The sequence below is a fragment of the Apodemus sylvaticus genome, chromosome 3 (genome assembly GCF_947179515.1).
Source record: "Apodemus sylvaticus chromosome 3, mApoSyl1.1, whole genome shotgun sequence".
Taxonomy (NCBI): Eukaryota; Metazoa; Chordata; class Mammalia; order Rodentia; family Muridae; genus Apodemus; species Apodemus sylvaticus.
The window spans coordinates 113,131,789-113,157,371 of record NC_067474.1 but is presented as its reverse complement, the minus strand read 5'-3'; the positions used below and the strand labels follow the sequence as shown (position 1 = coordinate 113,157,371).

The 25,583-nt window shown below is 41.9% G+C and overlaps 1 protein-coding gene across 3 annotated transcripts in view; it reads right to left on the bottom strand.

Annotated features, from left to right (window-relative positions):
* Positions 1-25,583, bottom strand: part of Patj (PATJ crumbs cell polarity complex component) — a 300,765-nt gene that overhangs the window by 199,527 nt on the left and 75,655 nt on the right. For all 3 annotated transcript variants that reach the window (XM_052176811.1, XM_052176808.1, XM_052176809.1), the window contains exons 18-20: positions 9,433-9,642; positions 6,127-6,240; positions 3,926-4,333 (exon numbers count right to left, since the gene is read on the bottom strand). In XM_052176811.1, coding sequence (XP_052032771.1) covers positions 3,926-4,333; positions 6,127-6,240; positions 9,433-9,642 — 732 coding nt within the window. The remainder of the gene's footprint in view (positions 1-3,925; positions 4,334-6,126; positions 6,241-9,432; positions 9,643-25,583) is intronic.

Genomic DNA, 25,583 nt, shown 5'->3' with positions numbered 1-25,583 from the left:
TGCTTTAGAACTTCCCCTGCATGACTGAAGGCAGCAACCTGGGCTGGCTGGATAACACAGGCCTATGATCTCCGCACCTGAGAACCGAGGCAAGTCCACTCCAGGGTGGACGAGAGCCTGTTCTACACAGTAAGACCATGTGTCAAAAAACTGCAAGGGCAGTTTTGACAGGGTTGCCAAGAAGCCACCTGTGGGAAATAAGCTGCCACAGGTCAATGAGGCTGGGTCTATTCCCATAAAGAACAGTAGGCCTAATACTCATGTCAGCCTAGAGATGGCAGCACATAACACCCGAAGAAATAACACTGTCGCACATTCTTCATCATGTTTGTCCCCCAAAATTTCATTTCTGGTTCCTAAACAAACCAATTTATTCTACCCACAGAACCCTTTTCTATTCGCCACTACTGTCATCTCTTACTTTAACAGATACTCTCTGAGATCTGATCTGAAAGGGTCAGAAGAAAAGATTTTCCATTGAGACACACATACAGGGTAAGTTATTCTACCTCAGTGAGGCGGTCTGGTGAAGAGCTCATGCTTCATGAAATAGCCAGACATATAATGGTGATTACGCAGCTTCACTTCTATAAACTGGAATTTCTATGAAATTCCTAAACAGAAGGGGGAGTTACGGCTGCTGCCACGGACAACTAGCAAGGGGAGGACGGCACTTACTAATCGGCGGGCTCAACATTTCTACAAAGGAACATAAGGTTCTGGAGATGGACAGAGATGGGAATCACACACCAGTGCAATGGTATTTAATAGCATCAAACTATATGCCTAAAAAGCACATAATACAGACATTTACAGAATTTGTATGGTTGGCCAGGTGAACAATACGTTCCAGAAACTGTCATAGTTCATCCTTTACCTAAACCAAGAGTGTGGGTGATGGAGAAAAATCAACACTGAACTTCTTGGGTATTATTTATATACAACAAATATAGCCTTATCAAGACAGACGCAGTAACACTCTTGAGGACCTAAATGGGTGCTAGGAACTACATGTTCATAACACATTTGAATAATTTTAAATCCTCTCAGGGATTGTAACATTATATCATGTATGTTAAAAGTATGGGGGGGGGGGTCCCGGACTGGAGAAATGGCTCAGTGGTTAAGAGCACTGACTGCTCTTCTGAAGGTCCTGAGTTCAAAATTCCAGCAACCACATGGTGGCTCACAACCATCTGTGACGAGATCTGACGCCCTCTTCTGGAGCGTCTGAAGACAGCCACAGTGTACTAACATATAATAAATAAATAAATCTTTAAAAAATAGTATCGGTTGCATATCTTAGTTTATTCCTAAATCTGAAATAAGCATGTACATTACACAAGTAGAAAATTTCATATGTGACTTCAGAATACAGGCCACTAAAAATACTGTACAATCAGGTTTGAGAAATGTGTAGGAAACAACAAACATGGAATACATGAAAGGTATGATTACATGATAAGGTATGATTACATAAAGAATGATTACATGATAAGGTATGATTACATGACAAGGTATGATTGCATGATAAGGTCTAATTCCAGAATTCCATCAGTATGAACAGTGGGCAAGTAAAGACTCACACCCACTCTACATTACTGTAGCAGGGAGAAGAATGAATAGAAAATCAAGTGGTAGTGGTTCAGAGTTTATTAGAGCTGAAACAATCTTCACCAATATGTCCTACCATATTGATACATATTGGTATGTCCATAAATCATATAATTCAATGCGAGAAGAGGCAGAAACTCACCATTTTGGTTAAGTGTAAAGGAAACAGTATGAATACATATTGGCTATTTTAATTTATAACCTTAACAGCATGTTTGAAAATGAACTACCAGTACTTTGAGCTGATTTTTATTTGAGGTCTAAGTTATTCTCTCTATATAAGAAAATATTCCTACAAGCAAGAATGACTGGAAAAGGGAGTTCCGTAAGGGAAGCAAAAAGGAGGTCAGCCTCTGTGCTGGCTGGGATGAGGGTGTCCCAATGGCTCAGATGTTTGACCATTTGCTCCTTCGCTGGCAGTCCTGATTGGGCAGGTTTAGGACATATGGCCTTGCTGGAGGAAGTGTGTCACCAGGAGAAGCTGCGAGTTTCTTCCCTGTCTCCTCCCCAACCCCATCTAGATACAGCCAGCTGGGATATAGCTGCTATTTGCTGCCATCGTGGTCTCTAACCTTTTAGGACCACAAACCCAAGTCAATTCTTCTAAATTCACTTTAGTCAGGGTGTTTTTTTTTTTAAAGCAAGAGAAAGTAACTAATATGGACAATTTTATAGAAATCTAGAAATTAAGATGTATGTCCATCAAACTGTAAGCACTAACAAGTCTTGAACAAGCCTTAATAAAACCATTTTACCAAAAACAAAACCAAAACCAAAACAAAACAAGACAAAACAAAAAAACCCACAGTCTTGGTTAGATAGGACTGTCAACTTGGCACAAGCCAGAGTCACCTGAGAAGACAAAACCTTAATTGAAGAACTGCCTTAGGGACCCCGGCCTGTGACCCTTCTGAAAGAGCCCAGCCTAAGTGGGCGGCACCATCTCTCCTCAGTCGGTCTGGCCTGTACAAAAAGCTAGGAGTAGGAGCCAGAGAGGAAGCTGATAGATAGATAGATAGATAGATAGATAGATAGATAGATAGATAGATAGATAGATAGATAAGCAGTCTTGTAACTTCACTTCTTGCTTGAGTTCCTGCCTTGGCTCCCCCAATGACGGGCTTTGACCTAGAAGTATGAGCTGAAGCCAGCCAACACTCTGTGCCCAGGGTGATCTTGGTCAGTGTGTATCATGGAAGCCAAGAGCAAACTAACAAGTACAGATTAAAGAACTGCCTTATCTCAAACAAGCTACATAGAAAATTAGATGACCTGAAAGTGACTATTATGAACATAGATATAGACATGAAATATGCACTAAAGTAACTGGAATAAAATTATAGTTAAATGTACGTATATGCAAAAGATTAAACCTGATATAACTTTTAAGACATGAATTTTGACTACATGTATCGAGTAAATATTCTAAATATATTTTTCTATTTCATCTCTTGCCTTAAATGTTTAAGTAGTAACACAGACCAATATTTCAACTTGTCTTTTATTTTAGTGAATTTTTCTACTGATGAGAAAAAACAGCCACAACAAAAGTGTGCACATGTTCAGCAATCTTTGATTCTAGTATGCGTATCTACGTGGCTATCTGGTGTGAACTGAGCACTGAGGATCTGGGAAAGGGCTGGCAGAGAGAGAGAGCTACTGTCAGCGGGGGACACCAGGTAACACTGCCACTGCTTCCAGCATCCAAGACCGCTTACACATTAAAAACATCCGTTCCCTGGTAGGCTTCCCAGAACCCTCTGCTGTGGGGCATCCTTGAGGCTACATCAATAGTTAGGATAGCACCTTGCCCAGTAGAACAAATCCACAGGATTTACTGGAGGGAACAAGAGGAAATGTCAAGGGAGACAGCTGGCTTCCACCTACAGGGGTCAGCCTGTGCAGACAGCAGGGACTGCGAGCACAACACCCTCATACCTTTAAAAGACTCTGTCTAGGGCAGCCAAAAAGAAAATCTTAAGGATTAAAAAAACTCTTTATTGAACTGAGAAATGAGAAGAAAAATGTTACATACAGACACACACACACACACACACACACAAACCAAAAACACACAAAAAAGCAAAAAACCACTATACCATCAAGACAATCGATAGCTACGATTCCAGAAAAGTGGTGTGATACAAAAAGGAATGACCTCAAATGCACAGCCGGCTCCTGGCAGTGCATCCTGTCAGCCATCCTAACTGTAAAAAGCCCATTTCATTTCTTCTTCATCTGTGGAAGTAACATGTGCGAGGGGTGGGGGGCAGAGCGGGGAGGAGGTGGTGGCTGTGTAGCAAAGCCGTACCATGTCTGTGGTGCTGTAGCTGTATTGCTGCATCTCCTGGGGATACGCACTCATCATGGACTCTGCATCATGACACTCTAGCATTTCACCGCCTGAGAGGTTAGCATGCAGCCACTGTGTGCCAGCCTGGAGTTCCAGCCTGGGAGACGCAGCAGTGACCTCCCGAATATGTGGTGGTGGTGGGTGTGACTCCATGGCCCGGAGGTGATCTTGATAGAGCTCATATTCCTCATCAACAAGCATCTCTCTCTCCTCACCGCCTTCCTCCAGCGGAGGACTCAGGAACTCATGCATTTCCCAGGCTTCTGAGCTGCTGTCCATGTCTTTTTGTTGGAACTGCAAAGATTTCCCCAAATCTAGGAAAGGTTCATCCACGAGTTCTTCCAGATATGGCTCATCTCTAAAGCCCTGTAGATGAGAGGTTTTGAAACATGTCAAGCTCACTGTCTTAAAGGCGCACTGTGCACCTCAGCCAGGAAAAGAGCCAACCTGGCCGTAGCACCTGCCCTAAGCACTGCCCGGTCAGCACGGGCTCTTCTGTGTCACGAGACAGGAAGGAGCCGCAGCTCATTCTGCACAGCCAGAAACACACGAATGGAAGCTTCACCATACGGTAACTACTGACAGCACCACCACACGGAGGAATTTGATTAAAATGTCACAACAGTTATGTCTAACCCCTCCCTAACACAAATCATAGTTGATAACAGCAGACACACTTCCTCCTTAAGGTAGGAAAGACTGCAGGCTCAGTGTGGTCATGCATGGTAAACCAACAGGTGAAGCTACTGGGCAGTTCAAACCCATTCATTTTGACTGTTCTGAAGGGCAGAGGACTGAACCTAAGGCACTGCACATGCTGGGCAATGCTCTACTGCTGACCTCCCCCTCTATCCCTTTACAAAGAAAGTTCTTTACACAATAAGGACATAGTCGGACATCTCAAGTACTTCGAGTAAGTATAATTTTCTCCTAATAAGCCAAATAACAGAAACAAGATTTTTACCTACACTGAGAATATGATAAAGAGGAAAAAAAAGAATATAGTTTCTGCCGAGTCTCTGTCCTAACTCTGGTGAGCCCATGGCTGCTGAACACAGAGGCCTAATTCCCTATACATAACTCAACACTCATCCTACTGTAAGCCCCGTCCATTAAGCACTACCTAGTATAAATCTACAATCAACCTGCCCTCTGCTTTCTTCTCATAACTCAACACCACATGGTTAAGTTTCACACTGAGACAGCCAACCAACACCACAAACCTGGTGCAGAAACAATCAGAGTCAGAGGATATACTTGAAAACATCATGATTTATAAAATTTTAACAGAAATGTCTACATTTTTAAGAGTGGTGGACATTATGCGGATGCCTCTCAGTCTGAGACACTGTACATACATGTCAGGAACATTGCTGAACAATTGTTACCAAGGAAAAAAAAAGAATAGAGTACATTTTAGGAATAAAAAGGGAACACTCAAAACATACTGTTTATGATTATAGCACCAAAGAGGTCTGAGCAGATCATCTTCCCAGGAAAACATCAAATACGAATTTGCATGTTTGGCTCCATGTTCTACAGCATCTCACATGGATGTCTGTTTCCATGATAAAATCTTTCTCCAAAATTGTAGATTTTTTTTTAAATTTCTTTTTTTCTCACCAAAATGAGCAAGAAGTCCCTGGCTGATTGAAGCTCCAATGCATTCTCCACACAGCAATGGATGTTTATTAGTGTTTAAAAATATGCTTCTTCTTTTAAAATATTTTTATATCTATCTGGGGGTGGAAGAAGTCAAGCGCCTTAGCACACGTTTAGAAATCAAAGGGCCACTGGTGGGGTTAGTTTGCTCCTATCTGGTAGGCTCCAGATACTGAACTCAGGTCACGTTTGGTAGCAAGTGACTTAACTGAGCCATGCTGTTAACCCCAGTGTTTTTCTTTGAAAATACCTTACATATTCTGTCATTATTGAGACAGTTTTAGACTAAATGGAAAATTTTAATTTAAAAAATACTAATTACAGAGAAAGAAGCTGGTAGGGCACACCTGTGATTGTTAGGGGAAGGGAAGATTTCGTTTGTAACTGTTTAGCTAAGCTAATGGAAACAAGCTGTGTCCTCTTACTCACACACACACACACACACACACACACACACACACACACTCATTCAAATGGCAAACAACTTTACCAAATACCTGGGGTGCTTCGAGGATTAAAGATGAATGGATCTCGGGAATAGTTTCTGGAGGCTCACTGTTGTCTCCATTGTTGTTTGAATGTAAGATAAAATGTTCTTCCTTCTCATCTTCCTGAAAATAAAAACCACTTTTATGATCAAAAAACTCCTTCAGCTTCAACTTCTTTAGACAGTTCTTATCTATGGCAATAACTTAACAAAGGCTATGCAAACATTACCCACAATGCAAAGAAAATGAACCATAGACCACAACTCATCCATTTGAATTAGAGAAAAGCCACTCACCAGGAAAAGGCCTTGCAGGTACAGTTAGGCCAGGGCCCCTGCACCATGCCTAGGCTAGGTACCTGATCATACTCACAAGCTCATCCTCAGTGGACACGCTAAGAAGAGCGCCCCTTACTGGTGGGGACCGGACTCAATCACTGCTAGTCACTCAACAGTTCCATGTTCAGAATCTGACTCCAGAGCCCTGGTCCTCAGTTACCACTCCACGCAATCTTCCTTCTACAGATCAGCAACGTGGGTAGTAAGGTGCAAAGGCCTTGGGGTCCACAGTCTGAGGCCACAGAGTAAGCCACAGCATCAGGGCCTGTGTGGTCTGCATGGTGCTAAAGACACAGGAGGTTTTAAAAACCAGTTTATTAGGTTTTTTTTGTATCAGGTGTGTTTGAGGTAAGTTTGCAGAAGAAAAGATGAGTTGCTATCATGGATAAGGTCATGATTTCTCATTGTAGTTCTATGAGTAGAGTTATTATATGGCTTAATATTACAGAGGTAATTGAAATCCCCAGCATCCTGGGAGCCCCACACTCTCAGGAGAAATGGGAGCCAGGTTACAACTCGCGATGAGGTTAAACCCTGCCAGGACCATGCTCTAGGGTCTGAGCTTCTGCAGCACTCCCTCTACTTCATAGGATGCAGACTCTGTCCGTGAAAAGGCCCATATTTTCACACCACCTCAGACTTCTTAAAGACGCTTAAAGGGAAAAAAACCTGTGTTGCCACTCACCCACAGGGCACACATGGCTAAGGATTTTCCCATATAGCCATGATCATTGAGTAAATAACTGTCAGATAAAACATAGACAAAATACTTGCCACGACCTAAAAAGGTGAAGCTTATAAAAATATTAGTGTTCTCCCTCCTTAATTTATGCAAAAACTGCATTGTGTACTTCAATTTACCATCTGCTGCCTGTGGCATTACATCTCACCTATGAAAAACTCAAGATCTTGGTTAGCCATGTACTAGAGCTAATTTTAAATGATTAAAGTAATTGATAGGTGTTATATTCAGGCATTTTAATGTGTTTAGAAGAATAAAAAAAGAAATGCTGGTAGGGCAGGTGACCAGCATGGGCAAGCATATGAGAGGCTTAAACATAGTAACATACAAGCCCTAGAACCAATCGCCAGCACAAAATGTAAAAAGAAATACAAAGGTCACTGCAGTTTCCTAATTCAAAAATACTTTGTGCAATACACTACTCATTATCTGTGTGTGTGTGTGTGTGTGTGTGTGTACATAACTGTCCCTCCTACCAAGCTACTGAGGTGTCACAGCTGATGTCACATAACATGCTACACACTAAAAGAATTTTAGAGGCAAAAAAGACTTTAGTTCTTTAGTCTTGATCATTCCATTATGAATTTTTATAAAAGATTCATAGAATAAAACTCGTCAGCTTTATCAAGTCACCAATATGATGTTTATGAAACGTAAAGCGCTGCCTCAGAGCAGAATGGCGGCCCACTGAGGAGGGAGGCCTGTGAAGAACTAGCAGCCTCTGAGGATGGGGTCTCCATCTCCAGGTCAACCGTCTCCCACTGGATTCTTTGTAGCCTACACACCTTTGAAGTCTGAAACTCACTGAGTTATTCAGAGCAAAGGTGGAAATAGGCTTTCTGAAACCCAGTCTGATGACCTACCATGACCAAACTACAGTTCAGATGCATGCAGGCAAACTAAACAGGACACGGTAATCAAGCGAGCTTAGTGCACTGGGCCTAAGAGAGGGGGTAAGGCTTGAGCCTGTCCAGCCAAGCTCATACTCTGACCCCACTCCTTCCAATGATGAAAGTTTAGAAAAGTTATTCAACTTCCTCGGTCTCCACTGGCTCATTTGTAATGAGTGACAGAAGGATGCTTAACATTGCTTTGAGGATAACACTAACTAATACATGTGAGAGGCTTAAAATACAAGGACTACAATAAACACTCATTTAAAACTAAATGAAAATAATCAAGTATTTGTTTTAGACCAAGAACCTCAACAGCACAATTTTAAGGGGCGATAGTCAAGAACAGTAACATGAAATAGTACATCATACAGTAAGATTGCCTCAAAACAATTCGACCACAGAAAGATTGTCAGCACTAGGAGTCAACAGACATGCTGATGACAGATGATGACAGGAAAGTATGAAAATTCTATTTCCATATGAACAAAAATATGAATTCCAGCTCATTGTACCTTCTTAACGACCTTTTCAGAGGAGTTACATATCAGATAATCTAGCATATTAGGTATTTGCATCATAATCTACAATAGTAGCAAATTAGTTATGAAGTAGCAACAAAATAATTTTATGGTTGGGGTCACCACAACATGAGGAACTGTAATAAAGAGCAGCAACATTAAGAAAGTTGAGAACTACTGTTCTAAACTTCAAATGCAACATTATTTCAATTTACATGGAAGGGATTTGACTAGAACCTAGGGTTCTATTTAGAACCCTGAAGGTAAAGGAGTAGTCATGACCGTGTCAGGGACAAGGCTGGACCGCCAGCAGTGAGCAGTCACTCAGTGTGTCACGGTGGCAGCATGGCCCTTACTTCTGAAACCTGCTCTAATGTTGTCAGCCAGAGATCTTGGAAACTTGCGTACTGCTCTTTCAGAATAGCAGTTTGGTGCTAGGGACTCTGCTTGGGTGTGGATCCCCAGTACCCACATAGGGTAGCTTAACCTCTAACTCCAGCTCAGGGCATCTGATGCACTCTTCTGGCCTCTGTGGACACTGCACACATATGCAAAAACCTCATACACCAGTGCACTAAAACAAAATACACCTGAGTTTAAAAAAAGAAAAGAACAGAAACTTGCACAGGGTCAAACACATAGTAAGTCACATGAGACGGATTTCAGAGGCCAGGGTATCTGCTTCACCTGGTCCATGTTCTTTACCTTACTAGTTTTATTTCCCTTATTAACACAATTCAAGCCTTACAGGTGAGGCAAATTTGTCTTCCAAGTTCATGTTGTTAACTATCACTTCTATATTAAGTGAGTTCCAATCTTACCACCAAGGGCTTGCAGATGCCAAGATGCACCACACCAGGGGGTACAGCCTTCAACACCTCCACTGCCTCAGCCAGAGTGGCATTGTCCAAGGAGAACTCATTGACAGACACTAGGCGGTCTCCGGGTAGAAGTTCTCCACTTCTTTCTGCTACACCATCTGCCACCAAGGAGCGAATCACAATCACGGACCTTGTGGGATCCAGGGGGTCCTACAAGTCAAATGAAAGAGAGTCAGCCCCCTGAACATAAATACGCAGGCTTAAGAAAGCTCATCTTTAACAAATCTGATTTGTTTATCTCACATGGCCAGCACTCTGTTGCTATTCTATAGAAGCATAAATCAATGAAAATATCACTCTATATATCTTAGAATATCAGCTTACATCACGGTAAAGACACAAGCCTAACAGTTTCAACTGTGGTCTAAATGCTCAATACATATAAATTTATTCTTTAAACTTTCAGTGACTGACCACAAGATTCTCTGACATTCTCAAGCTTAGTTACACTGTAGGACAAAGATGTTGCCATTGGTCCATATGCAGATTGTAAGGGCAGCAAAAAATAGAAACAAGACTCTATCTTCAAATAAAGCATCCTTCTAGGAAACGACTTATGTCAGAGAGGGGGTGGGGGTGGAGGCAGAGAAAATGAGAATATTTTAAAAGTGTATTTAGGAGCTGAAAAGATAACTCAGCAACTGAGAGCACTTACTCCCAAATCATAGGAACCAGAGATTGGATGTTGACACAGACACCTATCACCCTATCTCCAAGTGGGGCAGACGTGGGAGGAATGATGGGCTGTGCTGGCTTCCACTTCACTGGAGAAAGGCCAGCCCAAGATCCAAGGAGAGATCTACCTTGAAGGAAAAGGAAAAGGCAGAGTAATCGAGGAGGGTCCCTGGCACCCTCTTCTGGCCTCTGCAGTGTATGCAGGTACATGCACCTTACCTGTGCACCATACACAAACTTACATAGACAGAGACACGGATATTGACAGACAGACAGACAGACAGACAGACAGACACACACACACACACACACACACACACACACGAGTAAGTGTTGTATGGTAATGTGACTGCCCGTCACGAGAACATCAGCAGCACACATACAGGTATGCACTTACAGTGCATGTTTTACAATAATTGAAACTATGACAGATTTAGGGGCCTAGATCAGAAAGATTCCAATATAGATACAGGGAATTCATGAGCAAGCCAGTATGAAGATCTTTCATCCAGTGGGAGGACCTGTGTTCTTAGATATGAGTATAGAAGATAACAGACATATTAATGCATCCGCTTGAGGAATACCACTCTGACAAAAAAACCTGCAACTCAGAGTAATTCTCCTGCTTCAGTTTACTGAGTGCTATGATTAGAGCTGTGAGCCACAATACCAAGCTTACTGTCTGAATTTCAGATGACAGAAAGTGATGCTGAGAAGGTTAAGGAACCTGGACACCACTAGCCACTGGTTAGGGACAAAACCAAGCTTCCTTCCACTGGGCAGTCCCTACTCCTGAGCACCAGGCTCGGCTATCTGCTCAGGATGGCTGTCAGGAAAAAGTGTGAATGACGAAAGGCACCCTGCTGCAGATATCCTACTGCCCACTGCAGCTCTGTCTGGTTGCCGGTATAGGTGGGATATGATACAGCCTCCCTCACCAGCCAGCCACGGCACACTTGCTACCACTGTTTCATCATGCATGTACCATTTACACAGGGCGCTGCAGTAAACCAGGGCTCTACTGTGCTTGCTCCTATCAAATTCTTCCTGAGAGAAGAGGGAGAGAGAAACTGCCAACTTACTGTAACACTTTGGAATTAGCAAAGCAAAGATGTGCCAAAATGCATATCTGTGAGAAGCACTGGTGGCTCTTTTGAAGATTTCTGGTTTTGCTTTCCACACCTCAGTGCATTCTTTTCAAAGCACTGCACAGAATTATAACAAAATATACACATCAACATCAACAAGGCTACAACAGCCTTTGAACAATGCTCTCAAACACAATTCTTTCTTTTTCTTCTCCGCTGACCTCGACTATTTCCCAAGTGACCAGGCCCTTGCTAACTGTCTAGCACAATCTGATATTTAATAAGGCATAATTTAACAAGAGAATTCAAACAAACAAAAAAGAAAAGGATCTTACTGATAAGGTATGTAGTGTTAAGTTATAATTAAGCTGTTATCTTCAAGTAGAGGGAGCTATTGTACAGGAAGAGAGCCGCAGGGCTCAGCCGAGTGGCATGTATGCAAAGACAATCACAGCAGCCACATGGAAGAGCTGTCCACTTTGTCACTGACAACCATGAATCACAGCATGCTTTCATTTTGAAATATGAAACCATTACATTTTAAGTTTAACACACTAATAAATAAGCTATACAATTATGCCCTTCATTTAGGATGTCAGTTTTTGATGAAAGGCTTTTTTATTGGGACAGGAGGGAAGCGGCATGAAAGGGAGGAAGGAAGGGCCTCCTGACAGTGATCACCCAGCATTGCTGGGAAGGCTGGATGAAAATACACCAAAGGCAAAGACTTTGGGTAAGCTCACATGGCCACTCACTAGATACCATTTCATAGAACACTGAACCAGAAACCTGAAGAGGTAACCAGGCATGTTCTAATTGAAGCTGACAAACAAATCTTAGAAAGAGTATCAGTACATAGTGAGGACGATTCCTTGAGAAATAATGGAAATAGTTCTGCTGTGGAAAGATAATGAATTTAATTTATTACAGAAAAGTCAAGTGAGTCCTTATGTACACAAAGCATTCCCTCAGAAGGCAAACTAGTATTAGGGCACTTGCTTACTAACATGCATTCAGGCTTGGCGTCCTACTTAGTCAAATAATCTTACTACTTGTTCCTAGAGGATAACACCCAAAGATTGCTGCTCTGTGGCTTATAGAAACAAAACTTAAGCATCCCCCCCCCCACACACACACCGTGAAGCTTCCTATCTAACAGCCACTGTCCTGGGATTGATGCTCCTGACTGCTTGACTTCCCACATCCCATAATGAGCAAGTGATTTCTGCACGACCATCAAGGCAGCAGCCAGCTGCTCCTGCCTACTGGGGTGGCTGCTCTGTGACTCTCTGCTGCATGGAAAGTCCTCAAAAATCATCCTAAGACACACTGCCTCTCACTAGAAATGCCCACTTTTTGAAAACAGCCTATAATATCATAAACATGGTCTATCAAACAAGATGGTAAAGATATTTTTCAAGATTGCCACTGAACCTTGAGGCCCTGCAACCAGATCTTTAGCAGTCTCACCAGATTTTATCACCTTTCACACCTGTGTGTGTGTGTGTGTGTGTGTGTGTGTGTGTTTGTACAAGCACCATGCCTTCAGAGGACAGCCTGCTGGAGCCGGCTCTCTCTCCTCGGGTGACCATGCTTACTTAGCACATGCGCCTCTACCTTCTGATCCATCCTGACAGTCACTATCATAATTTTTTAATCTCTCATGTTTCCCATTTTGAAAAAGAGAACTGCAAGATGCTGCCTTAGAGTGAATCTCCAACAGAGGGCACTAATGGCCAATCATAGAGCATAAGAAACACTTGCCAGTTGCCTTAGGAAGGAAATGCCTCCTGTTTATTCAAAAACTTCACATGCTATCACACCTTACACAGTGTGCACCCCAGGTTTGTTTTAACTCAACCATTTATGAAAAGGATGTTTCATGAGAGTGTTAAGTCTTTAAAGGACAGAACTCTAATCAACTAAGAATAGCAAATGTTCAGGGAACACTGCACAGAAGCCAGCAGAGCTGTGTGTGCCCCATACTTACCACTCAGCTATGGAGCACTGGCCAGCCAGTCAAGACACCTGACCGAAGACAGGGCATCTAGAACATTTCCAACTCTTGAGGTGATGTACAGTTTGATATTTATTGTGAATATTGAACTCTGCAATCTTTAGGGAGAGGCAACCTAACAAGGAGACCCCTTTCTCCCTGGCACACACTTGCCCTCGTGCCCTTGCACAGAGGGGCATATTTTACAAGTCAAACTCTTGTCTTCCATGTCTTCTCTCAGCTCCTCCTCTGCCATGTTTAGTCTCACACTGCTTCCTGCCTGGATACATGTGACACCGTGCCCACAGTCTCTAACCTCATCCTCACTGGCCCACTTTCTACAGAGATAATAGAAACTTTATGAAAATCAAGATAAAAATGTGCCTAAGAACCAGAGGTCAGGAAGAGGCATACTGAACCATGGTCTTCTGCACCCATGAACTTACAGAAGCTGCCACAGCAACATGAGAGGAGAACAGGCAACATTCTATCAAGGGAAGAGAGAAAGGGGCTCACAAGCCCCCCCCCCCCACACACACACACATACACATCACAGAAACCGCCGACTGCTCCTGACTTGACTTTGGCAGAGGGGCAGTTTCCTTTAAGGGTGAAGCTCCAGGGGATGGCATCACCCTCCGTACATGGGCAGCACAAACTGGTCTCAATAGGTCCAGTTTATGTTGCCCATAAAACTGAAAGAACAGGACTAAAAAGAAAAATAGAATAGGAATAAAAAGAAAAGAAAATAGGAATAAAAAGAAAAAAAGAATAGGAAACAAAAAGAAAAGGAAACTGAGGTAGTGGGGAGGGAGAAAGGATCTAGGAAAAATGAGGGTAAGGCTGTGTGAACATGATCATAAATACTGTATGAAAATCTCAAAGAATTAAAATAGTTCTTTAAAATTAAAACAAGACCTAAAAGGGTAAAATAAAAATATGATCACAGCCCCTCCTCTGCTTAAAATATGTAATGACAGTATTCTCTTTAGGATTAAATCCTAACTCCTAAATTTTACGCAGAGAAATGCCCGTGTGTGCAGTCCAGCCCCACCGTGTGCATAGCTGCTCCTTCGTGCCACACTTATCACAACAGCACGGGACTACTGAAACTTGTGGCACAGCACAAGCTGTCCGTGTCAGGAATGTCTCCCTGGCCTCTACCACTCATCCATGTCTTTGCCACAATTGCCTCCAACGAGATACCTTCCCAGTTCCCTACACACTATTTTTCTATTTAGTGAGGTCAATTTTAGCACTTTTCATAATATATTTCCATACTATCCCATCCTATATTTATTTCCAAACTGTATAAATATATGTATGTACTAAATATATATATTTCCATACTACAGAGTTAGGTGCCTCAGTTAAATATACCCAGAGTATTTTATATTGACAAATTATAGATGCAAATGACATCTATAATTTTACTATAAACTGTCTTACTAAAAACAAAACAAAACAATCTACAGAGTGAGTTCTAGGACAGCCAGGGCTACACAGAGAAACTCTTGTCTCAAAGAAAAAAAAAAAAAAACTGAAGCAAAAAAAAAAAAAAAAACCCAAAACAAAAAGGTAAAAATGAGCTGAGGACTGACATTCATCACCTGTTTTGTGACTAAGGCTGCCCGGTGACAAACTGCTGTCTCAGTGTGACTGAGGATGCCCTGTGGTGAACTGCTGTCATATTCCTGCTACTATGCCTTCCCTGCCATGACAGACAGTGCCCCTTAAACTGTAAGCCATAATACACCTCCTCTTTCTTAGTTAATTACTGTGTTAGATATTTGGTCACAGCAGTGAAAAAAAGTACCTAATAAAATATTTATTGAAAGTCAATCAAAGCTGCTATGAAAGAAGGAAAATGCAGCCATACACCAATACAGTACGACAGAGTGTCACAGTGTTACAAAAGAATGCCCAAACACGGGGCCAGTGAGACAACTCGGCAGGTAAGAGCACTTACTGACATCCCTGAACACCTGGATTTGACTTGCAGAACCAACATGGTGGAGGGAGAGAGCCACAAGGAAGGGACTGACCCCTGTAAGTTATCCTAAGATCTCCACAGACACACCATGGTATGTGCACACGCAAAGACATAGATATGCACACTTGTACCCACAAATGCATAACCAATCAATCAGCAGACAAACCCAGGTTCAGTTCCTAATTTATACTTAGTTTCTCAAGAATCCAGCGGCTCACAACTAAGTGTAACTCTAGCTCCAAGGACTGGAGACACACACACACACACACACACACACACACATACAAACACACACTTCTTAAAGTGAAAACAAAACTTTTTTAAAAAGATAGAGGGAAGAGTATGTCTGCTTGTTTGCTGCTTTCTCACAAGGGCCTACTATAATGCCTGTGACACAGAAGGCACTAACTAGCAAAATACCTGCTGGATTAGAAATACATGCAAAGTGAGCTACTTCCCATCATATGTAAATAATCACAACAACTGTACATATCTCCCCAGTGCTTAGAGCCCGGGAGGTCTCACTCATGTGGACATGTTTCATCCTCACACCACTGTGAAGTGGGTACCATTATTATCTGCATTGCCTGAAAGAAAATGAACAAAGAAAAACTGAAAGACTTCTTCAAAGCACAGAGTTGGCAAATGGCAGAGTCCGAGTTTGAAGCAGTTAAACTCCAGTGTATGCACTTCAGCTACTAAACTTCTCTGCCTGAAATAAAGTGTTGCTCAGTGAACAAAGGCTGAAAGAACACAGACCCTGCAGGAGACACACCATCTCCTCTCTGCAGAGCTAAGACCTTTGCTTACATGCTTGCTTGTTAAGAGTTTATCCTTCCAGACCTGGACGACGACACACAGACAGCACAGATAGTATAGCATGTCTCCACACAGCTCCACGCAGGCACTTCATTGCCAAATTTTAATTTATACTTAGTTTCTCAAGAATCCAATCATTTGGTGAGCCTAAGAACACATTTACAGCAAGAGGTGAACACATGACAGTCATTATGTCCCAAAGGATAGGATTCCACGTGTTTGAACTGCCTATAAAATCTATTATATGAACTTCTCTGTTCATTCCCACAGATCAAAGGACCAGACTCTACGTAAACTAAAGCAGAGCACCTCACATCACCTGGGGCAGGGAGGAGGCTCCCCCAAAACATGGCTTCTGCCAGTGGCAGACATGAACAAGATGTAAAGAACACCATGCTTGCTCCAAAATCCAGATGAGGAAGACAACAAAGTGGCCCTGTAAAGCCGCCGGGCGCTGGGGCTCCTGCACAAGGAGCACACAGGTCAGGGAAGCTAGCAGTTTAATAACATGGCAAAACATTTCAGGAAGATCCCTTGTCAAAAATAACAGGAATGTGAGTGAGGATCCCACGCTTTATAGTAAGTACTGTCCCCAAAAAGGAAATAAAAAACCAAAGCCAAACAACTTATTCATGGCCATAATATAAAATAACTTCTGAGGGTTTTTGTTTGTTTTGTTTTAATTTATTCTGTATTAATACTCAAACACTGACAGGTAAAAGATTCAGAAACCCAATGGAGGAGCTGGACGGTGGTCTGGAGGAGCTGAAGGGGTTTACAGCCCCATGGGAAGAACAATGATTTCGGCCACCCAGACACCCCAAGACTCCCAGGGACTGAACCATCAACCCAGGGGCACACATGGTTCCAGCCAAAAATGTGGCAGAGGAAGGCCTTGTAGGGCATCAGTGGGAGGAGAAATCCTTGGTCAGGTAAAGGCTCAATAAAGGCCCCAACAAAGGGAAACCAATGCGGGGGAGGTGGTAGTGTGTCGGATAGGCAGGGGGTGGGAGGAGGGTTTGGGAGTCTTTGGGGAGGGGGGAAATCGGGAAAGGTTTTACCATTGGCAATGTAAATGAAGATGATATTCAAGAAAAAAAGAAAAAGAAAAAAATTTCAGAAACCACATACCATGATGGTCACAAGACAGAACTGAGTTTATTTCAAATAAAAATTTGTCCACAAGTTTTTTACCTTTGGTAGAATTTTAAGCTATGTCTATTATTATTTTATATGTATGAGTGTTTGCTAAGTGAACAAGACTGAACAGACTGCAGGAGACACCGTCTCCTCTCTGTAGAGCTGAATCCTACACATATCAGGCTTGCTTGCTAAGGGTTTCTACTTCAAGACCTGGAGTACGTCTGCACCATGTGCATCACTGGTGAGCACGTGCTAGCCAGAAGAGAGCGTCAGATGCCCTAGAGCTAGAGTCACAGACGGCTGTGCACGCTGGCATGGGCGCTGGGATCGGAACCTGAACCCTATTAACTGCAGCAGCCCTATTAACTGTTGAGCAATCTCTCCAGCCCATCAGGTAATACTTTAAATTATATTTTATTTTTATTCATTTTAGTGTGTGTACATGTGTGTGAATGTCACATCATGCCATGTGGAGGTCAGAGGACAGCTTGATGGAATCTATTCTCTCCTTCTACCATGGGGCTCCTAAGGTCTTCAGCTTGAAAACAACTGACTTTACCTGCTGATCTATCTTGAAGGCTCCTCTGGTAATTTTCACACTTATTATGAACTGAGAATATTAAATATATAATATTAAGATACGTATAGGCTACAAATACTCACATGAAGAGGAACATAGGTAGTAGTTCATGTAACCTTACATGTATGTCACAGTTCAGGGCTGTGTGGCACAGCAGGTTACTACCTCAAACCTACTCTCCAGTTGGGATACAGAGTCTTTCACCAAGCACGAAGTGACTGTACAACCAGGCTGGCAGAACACTATAGTCAACACTGAGTTGGGAAAAAATGGCCCAGCAGCTAAGGAATCCCAGGCTATGGCATAATTACTATAGAAGTGGAGCTCTGTTCTACATTTTATGCAGGTGTGAGAAATATATTTAAGAGACAATTTTACAGAATACATAATACAGTAACTTCTGCACAATAAGAATGCAGTATTTCATAAGGGGTTATTCTAACTAAAAAGCAACTAAACCAAATTAAGAGCCACACAGTAACTTCATGTAAAATGTCAATTTTATTATTTAAGCTAAAGAATATCAACTTAGATGCTATGTCATTTAATGGTTAAATAAACTTTCAAAAGAATATCCCAAGGAAGTTGCCAAAATAAGAGGCATAGGAAGAGCATACTAAGTTTAAAAGATAGAGAGCTGACTATTTCATTTTGGAGGCCTAGAAATGGAAGCACCTAGGACAAGGAATGGCAAAGATGAGGTGCCCACTGAGCTGGGCTCTTAGGGACAGGCACACTGACATGTAGCAGTTCTAGCACACAGCTAGTGTAAATTGTGATTTTTCCACTGGGAAATCAAGTCACTCAGAAAATAGGAATCTGAGGTTTTATAATAGAGAAAGGAAAAGTATAGAAGAGATAAAGATGCCGGGTGGTGGTGCACACCTTTAATCCCAGCACTTGGGAGGCAGAGGCAGGTGGATTTCTGAGTTCGAGGTCAGCCTGGTCTACAGAGTGAGTTCCAGAACAGCCAGGGTTACACAGAGAAACCCTGTCTTGAAAAACAAAAACAAAAAAACCAAAACCAAAACCAAAAAAACAACAGAGAGAGAGAGAGAGAGAGAGAGAGAGAGAGAGAGAGAGAGAGAGAGAGAGAGAGAGAGAGAGAGAGAGAGAGAGAGATGACAGCCAACTAGCCCTCTAGTGAGTGGCTATAGGGTGAGTGTGGACTGCAAGCTTTGAGCCTCAGCTTGATCCAACAGTTGTACATGTCTTCCTTTCTTCTCTGAGTCAGTTTCCTCAAATGTGAAATGAGCAATTATGAGGATCCATGAGCCATGGTCTGTCTCCTCCCTCACTCTAAATCCTATACCTAAATCACCGTATTGAGTATAATTTATACAAGTCACACACACACACACACACACACACACACACAAAACCAAACAAAGAACAGGGAGATTATGAGTTCAAGGTTAGCTTGATTACATGAAGAGTTCTAGACATACCTGGGTTTCATACTCTTAGCAAGATACTTGTACTGCATTAACAGTGAAAAACTGTATGCTATGGTCACAAAAATGTGTTATTTACCACATTTACACTTTAACTAGTAATTTCTCTTTAAAACTTACAGACCCATCTACTGATTGATCATATTAGCCTGAGTATTCTGCCACTCAAGGATAATCAGCAAACAAAATATGCAAGACATATACCCCCCTGCACTAAACTAATCTTCTTAAAATTAATTGTTTTATTTTTTGTAATTACCTCATTTCTCCCTTCCCTCTTTGTCCTCTATCCCCGCCCCCCCATTAACCTCCTCCCTTGCTCTCTCAAATTCATGAACTTTTTTAGTTGTTGATTCATATTTACATTCATTCTCTCTCATTCAATCATTCTGTCTGTCTGTCTTCCTTCGTTGCCTGTATTTCTTTATTTAAGGCTGGGGCCTTAGCACTTCTGTTCTCACTTCTGTGTTAGGATGTCTGGTAAGTATCATCCTATTTGGGTCTTGTTTAGGTAGCCACAAACCAATCTTAAAATGTCTCTTTCTTCCTACTTGCCATTTTAAAAGAGTAATTAAAAGGCAGAAACTAATTGGTGACAGATCTGAAATTAAGTGACTGTTGACTGCTCAGCCCTAAAAGGGAAATCTATATCAACCCCAGTGTCTTCTAGGCTCAGGGAACATTGTGGAAGACAGAGCAGAAAAGAGATGGTGGGTGCTGTGAAATGCTGTCTCCTGGACACAGCTGTTACACTCATGAACTCACAGCAGCTGTGGTCACCTACACAGGAGCAAGCCACTTAATGTTCCAGTTGGATGGGGAAGCACATCGGGTGTAGTTGAGAGGCTATTGGTAACTGGTACCTACTAGGGAAAGGAGAGCTAAGTCTTTTCATAGATGAAGGACTGACAGTTGCCCATGCTTCAGTGGATAGCTCTAAACCAATGTGTGTGGACACATTAATTCTACTCAATGAGTTACTAAAGATAAAGAAAAAACAAAACAAAACAAAAAACAAAACAAAAAAAAGGAAAAAAAAAACAATATAGGGGAAGAAAGTATCCACAGGAGGAATGGTAAGTGTTAGCATCCAAGATACATTGTAAACATGTGAAATTGTCAAAGAATAAACTGAACAGTATCTTTTATTAAATGGGCTACCAAGATGGCTAAGCAGACAATGCTGCCAAGTCCAATGACTTTAATTCAATACCTAGGAACCACCTGGAAGTAAAAGTTACCCTCTGACCTAAACACACAGACACACACACACACACACACACACACACAGAGACACACAGACACACACACACAGACACATACACGCTAGTATACATATGTGTGCATGCACACATAGAAAGAAAACCACACAAATATGTACTATACATGCAAAGACAAATAAATAAACACATAAATAAAAATAAAGGTATGAGCCCCCACCTTAAAGTACCATAGTTGTACTGAAAATAACTAGACTGGTTCTAGTTTAAGAGAAAGAGATGTAATTAGGTATGTCAAAAGAGCTTCTTCTGATCTGACCAATTTACTTTTAGGAAAGACAAATACATTCTAAAGAATATAAGGTAATGAGGAAGTGGTTATAATGAATAAGAAACATACATTTTCTGACTCTAACCTCATGTTTAACTATATCATATATAGGAAAGTATTACACTAGCAAGCCAAGTGCCACATGCTATCATGTTCAAAGTGTGTGTCCACAAGACGCACTCAGTCTACTCAAGACTGATTGATGAACTGGTACAGTTTCTAGTTCCTTATTTCTTACTGCTTCCTTAATTCCGTAAGGTATTTGGAACAGATTTTTCTGTGCATCATACTCAGAACAAGTCAGTTCCTGAACAGCAAAGCAAGCACAGTCTAAGATCAGGCAAGAAGTAGGCAAGGACACTTACTTAAAACCCCATGTTTAAGTTTACCTACAAGCATAGCTCATGGCTACAAAGTCCAGCACCTCAACATGCTGAGCCAGCACGCTACCCCAGTAGCATTCCCGGCTTAAATGGCTAATCATCCTTACTCCCACAGGAATGTCTGCAGATTCTTGAAGAGGATTACTTTCTCTTTATTCCTTCCCCTTCTCAGTTCTATTGATTGGATATTAATAGGCCCTTTAGTTATTTCATCTTTTGTAATGTTTATTTCATACTGTAATTATTATCACATTCAATAGTCAGTCACTCCTTGGTCAGAACTTCTGCTGGCTGCATTGGGGGACAAGGTGAGTAGGGGTGTGGGGGAGGGGGGCAAATAAAAAGCAAAACAAGGCAATGTGCTCATCTTCAAGGACGTGCTCACCATCTAGCTGAAATGCACGGGGTTCCATCAGGAAGACAGTGTACTTTAGTATAACTAAAAACACACTGTTGAAATGTGGATATTCTTAATAATACTGAACTATGCATTTTTAAATGTAGAAAGTGAACTTATAAATAAGAAATAGCCTAGTATCTTCAGAGAGAAAAACCACAGTAGTTGAAATGTTATGTTGCATGGAAAGAACAGACATGTAAAACTTTAAAATTCTCTTAAAGCTGGGCAGTGGTGGCGCACGCCTTTAATCCCAGCACTTGGGAGGCAGAGGTAGGTGGATTTCTGAGTTTGAGGCCAGCCTGTTCTGCAGAGTGAGAAACCCTGTGTGTGTGGGGGGGGGGGGCGGGGGGGGGCCCTCTCAAGCAGAGCCTGTGCTGGCTTGGAGAGAACTGTTTCCAGTTCCTGAATGGGGCTCTACCTAAATATCCAACTCTCTTTCCCGCACTTTGTGAGGGGTACAAAACATTCACAGATCAATAAACAGACATGCATATATACACAGTAAAAAAATCTTTTTTAAAAAAATGGCTAAAGCTAATTTCTCAAACATTAATTTTGGAATTTATTCTACTTTTCTAACCTAATTACTTTTAATTTAAACACAAATCCTAGTTAAGTGCTATTACCGAAGTTGTTTTCTTGAAGACTTGTGTTTCAAAGAGTTAACAGCAGCTATTTAGAGCTGTCAGGCATGGACTGAGATACAGCATGCAGAGCAGCCAGGAAGCCATAACAGTATTCATGTTATGAACACTGCTGAGGAAGACCTAAGGAGACAACAATTTCTACAAACTTATTCCTTCACCTCCAACTGAGCACACTTAATCTAGGCCAACTGTGCTAGACCATTTGTCATACGTGAGTCATATCACATGAAGATTTAGAGCTGCTCTGTGCTCTTTGGATAGGTACACAATAGAGGCTTACAACAGCACAGCACCCTCGACCCTCAGTCTCTCAGGAAAGAAGCCATCTGTGGGCTAGGAGGTTGTCTGACAACCACAGTGGCTACAGCAAGGACACTGATGCCATTCATTCTACAATGTTTTTGTTTGTAAGTCTTAATAGGTATACAGCACACAGCTTGTGCCTAATAAAAACTTACAAACAGGAAAAAGGCCAAGGAGTTACATTAGACACCTCAAACTCAAACATACATTATTTTATGCTCTGGTAACAGAAAATATCACATCTCTGAAGAGCTTGGGCCAGGCTGGAGGGATAAATCCTAGTGACGATGAGCTTTGAGAATAATGTGAAGAAAGCTTGCAGAACACTAATATACATGTTTCTCTGGGAAGATAAACTAAACTAGTCACAAATAGGAGAAAAGTTTCTGTCTAAAAACAGCCCCTCTTCACATCATCATCATAGACTAGAGAATTCAGCTCCAGCACGAGTCAGTCCTGGCTGAACACCACCTCCTAGATATATAGTAAGGGCTGAACAACACCTCCTAGTCACATAGTCAGGGCTGAATACCACCTCCTAGACACATAGTCAGGGCTGAACACCACCTCCTAGTCACATAGTCAGGGCTGAACACCACCTCCTAGACACATAGTCAGGGCTGAACACCACCTCCTAGATATATAGTAAGGGCTGAACAACACCTCCTAGTCACATAGTCAGGGCTGAACACCACCTCCTAGACACATAGTCAGGGCTGAACACCACCTCCTAGTCACATAGTCAGGGCTGAACACCACCTTCTAGACACATAGTCAGGGCTGAACACCACCTCCTAGACACATAGTCAGGGCTGAACACCACCTCCTAGACACATAGTCAGGGCTGAACACCACCTCCTAGACACATAGTCAGGGCTGAACACCACCTTCTAGACACATAGTCAGGGCTGAACACCACCTCCTAGACACATAGTCAGGGCTGAACACCACCTCCTAGACACATAGTCAGGGCTGAACACCACTTCCTAGACACATAGTCAGGGCTGAACACCACCTCCTAGACACATAGTCAGGGCTGAACACCACCTTCTAGACACATAGTCAGGGCTGAACACCACTTCCTAGACACATAGTCAGGGCTGAATACCACTTCCTAGACACATAGTCAGGGTTGAACACCACTTCCTAGACACAAAGACAGGGCTGAACACCACCTCCTAGACACATAGTCAGGGCTGAACACCACCTCCTAGACATATAGTCAGGAGGTGTGAGAGACTTGTAATGAACTCTCTCTCAAGACTGAGTTTGTTCTTTAGATTAAAAACCTTCTGAAGTCGTCATTCTGGTTTCTTGTATAGAAGGCAGGGAAAGACCTATTAACTCACTGGAATATGTAAGCAATGCACTGCACACATATTAACAAGGCTATACAGAAAATGTGAGCCTCTTGTACCAATGTTTTAGCTCTCTGAGTTCATTTAACCAACACTAACAGGTAGTTTGTCCACTTCTAAAACACCTAACAAAAGTAACACGAGGGTAGATCCCTGCAGGCTCCTCTCCTTAGCAGTTTACTAAGGTGAGGAGAGACTGACATGACCGTATTTGTTAAAGGGAAAGTTATCCCATAAGAAAGCTGAGTCCAGGTGACCAGCATTTGCTGCGCATGACTGTTCTCTTTTGTCCCCATCAGACCAGTAAGATTTCTTTCCAAACTATATTCCCAATGCATGAAATTCTCGAAAAATTTGGTATCAAGCCTGAGGTCTTTGAGTCCTCATGGTAACTTCATCCTGAGCAGCTGCCTGACTCAGGTAAACTTTTGATCAGAGCTATCTGAATTTCAAACTGATACATACAACCTCTTTGATCTCTTATTATTCTGACATGCTGCATAGTAATCTGCAAACTCAGATTCAAGGATCAAGTTCCCTCTATCTAGCCACTCTACAGGTTTGAAAAGCTCTGCATAAGTCATGAGAGGACTCTCCTGCAGCCACAGTCAATCCATTACATGAACACACTCGGCAAATGAAGCAGCTTAAGATCACTTAAAGGATGTAGAACTTTCCCACAGAGGCAAAGAGAGCAAATCCTCTGAGGAAGAAACCTTTAGTCCTGTTGTCGCCAGAACTTACAGTACCTTGATGCTCATAAAATAAATGTGAAGAGGCATCAGGGAAGGCACAAGTAGGCTCTGTCATTCCCCCAAGTCCTTTAAGCAAACGGTGACCTTCAAATGCAGTTGCGTGCTTTGATCAATAGCAAGCTACATGCCCCGTGTGCAGAGAAGCCAGGGAGGGGCCAAGTTCCCTTAAAGCTTGCCCAAGTATCATAATGAAACTACATATCCCGTCATATACCAATAACGTCTGCATTTTATACTCTAGAAAAAGAAGAGTTTTGCAACAGACTTATTTAATTATTATGTGGCAAAATCATGCCATTATCCTTCCAAATCTGTAAACTAGGTCCTATAGACCTATCACCTAGAATGAACATGAAGACGTTAAGCTTCTATGAACTACTAAGACTATCAATTGACAGCAGTATTCACTCAAATTGTCAAATCACTTGATGAAAAGCAAAGTTCTAGCATGTCACCTCATTTTAGAGCTCAATTCTTGATAAAGAAGATTCAGGTTGGTGAAGAACTAGGAATAGACTGATATGTACTGATACCAGAGTGAATACATTAATACTCTACTCTCAGCTACAAAAGACAATAAATTACCACTAAAACTACAGATGAAACAAAATTGATAGTTATACATTGCCATCACTTAGTCCTTTCACATCATGGAAGACCATTAATTTCATGAATTACACATGTGCTTATATTTTCCAGGAGAACCATCTGAATAAAGAAATGGTTCCACAAAAGATGTCAATTGTAATTCATCTCAACTCTTGTGTCTCAAAATGGTGTTCCAGCAATTTGGTAAAAATGTAACAAAACTGAAAGTGTACCTGCTCCTTGGGTAAGCACGCTCTTTTTAAGAAACTTGTCACTAGCTAACTGCTGCAGTTTTATAAAAGACTACAGCAACAGTCCACTATAGTCTCACGCAGCCTACACCACGTGGGTACAGGAA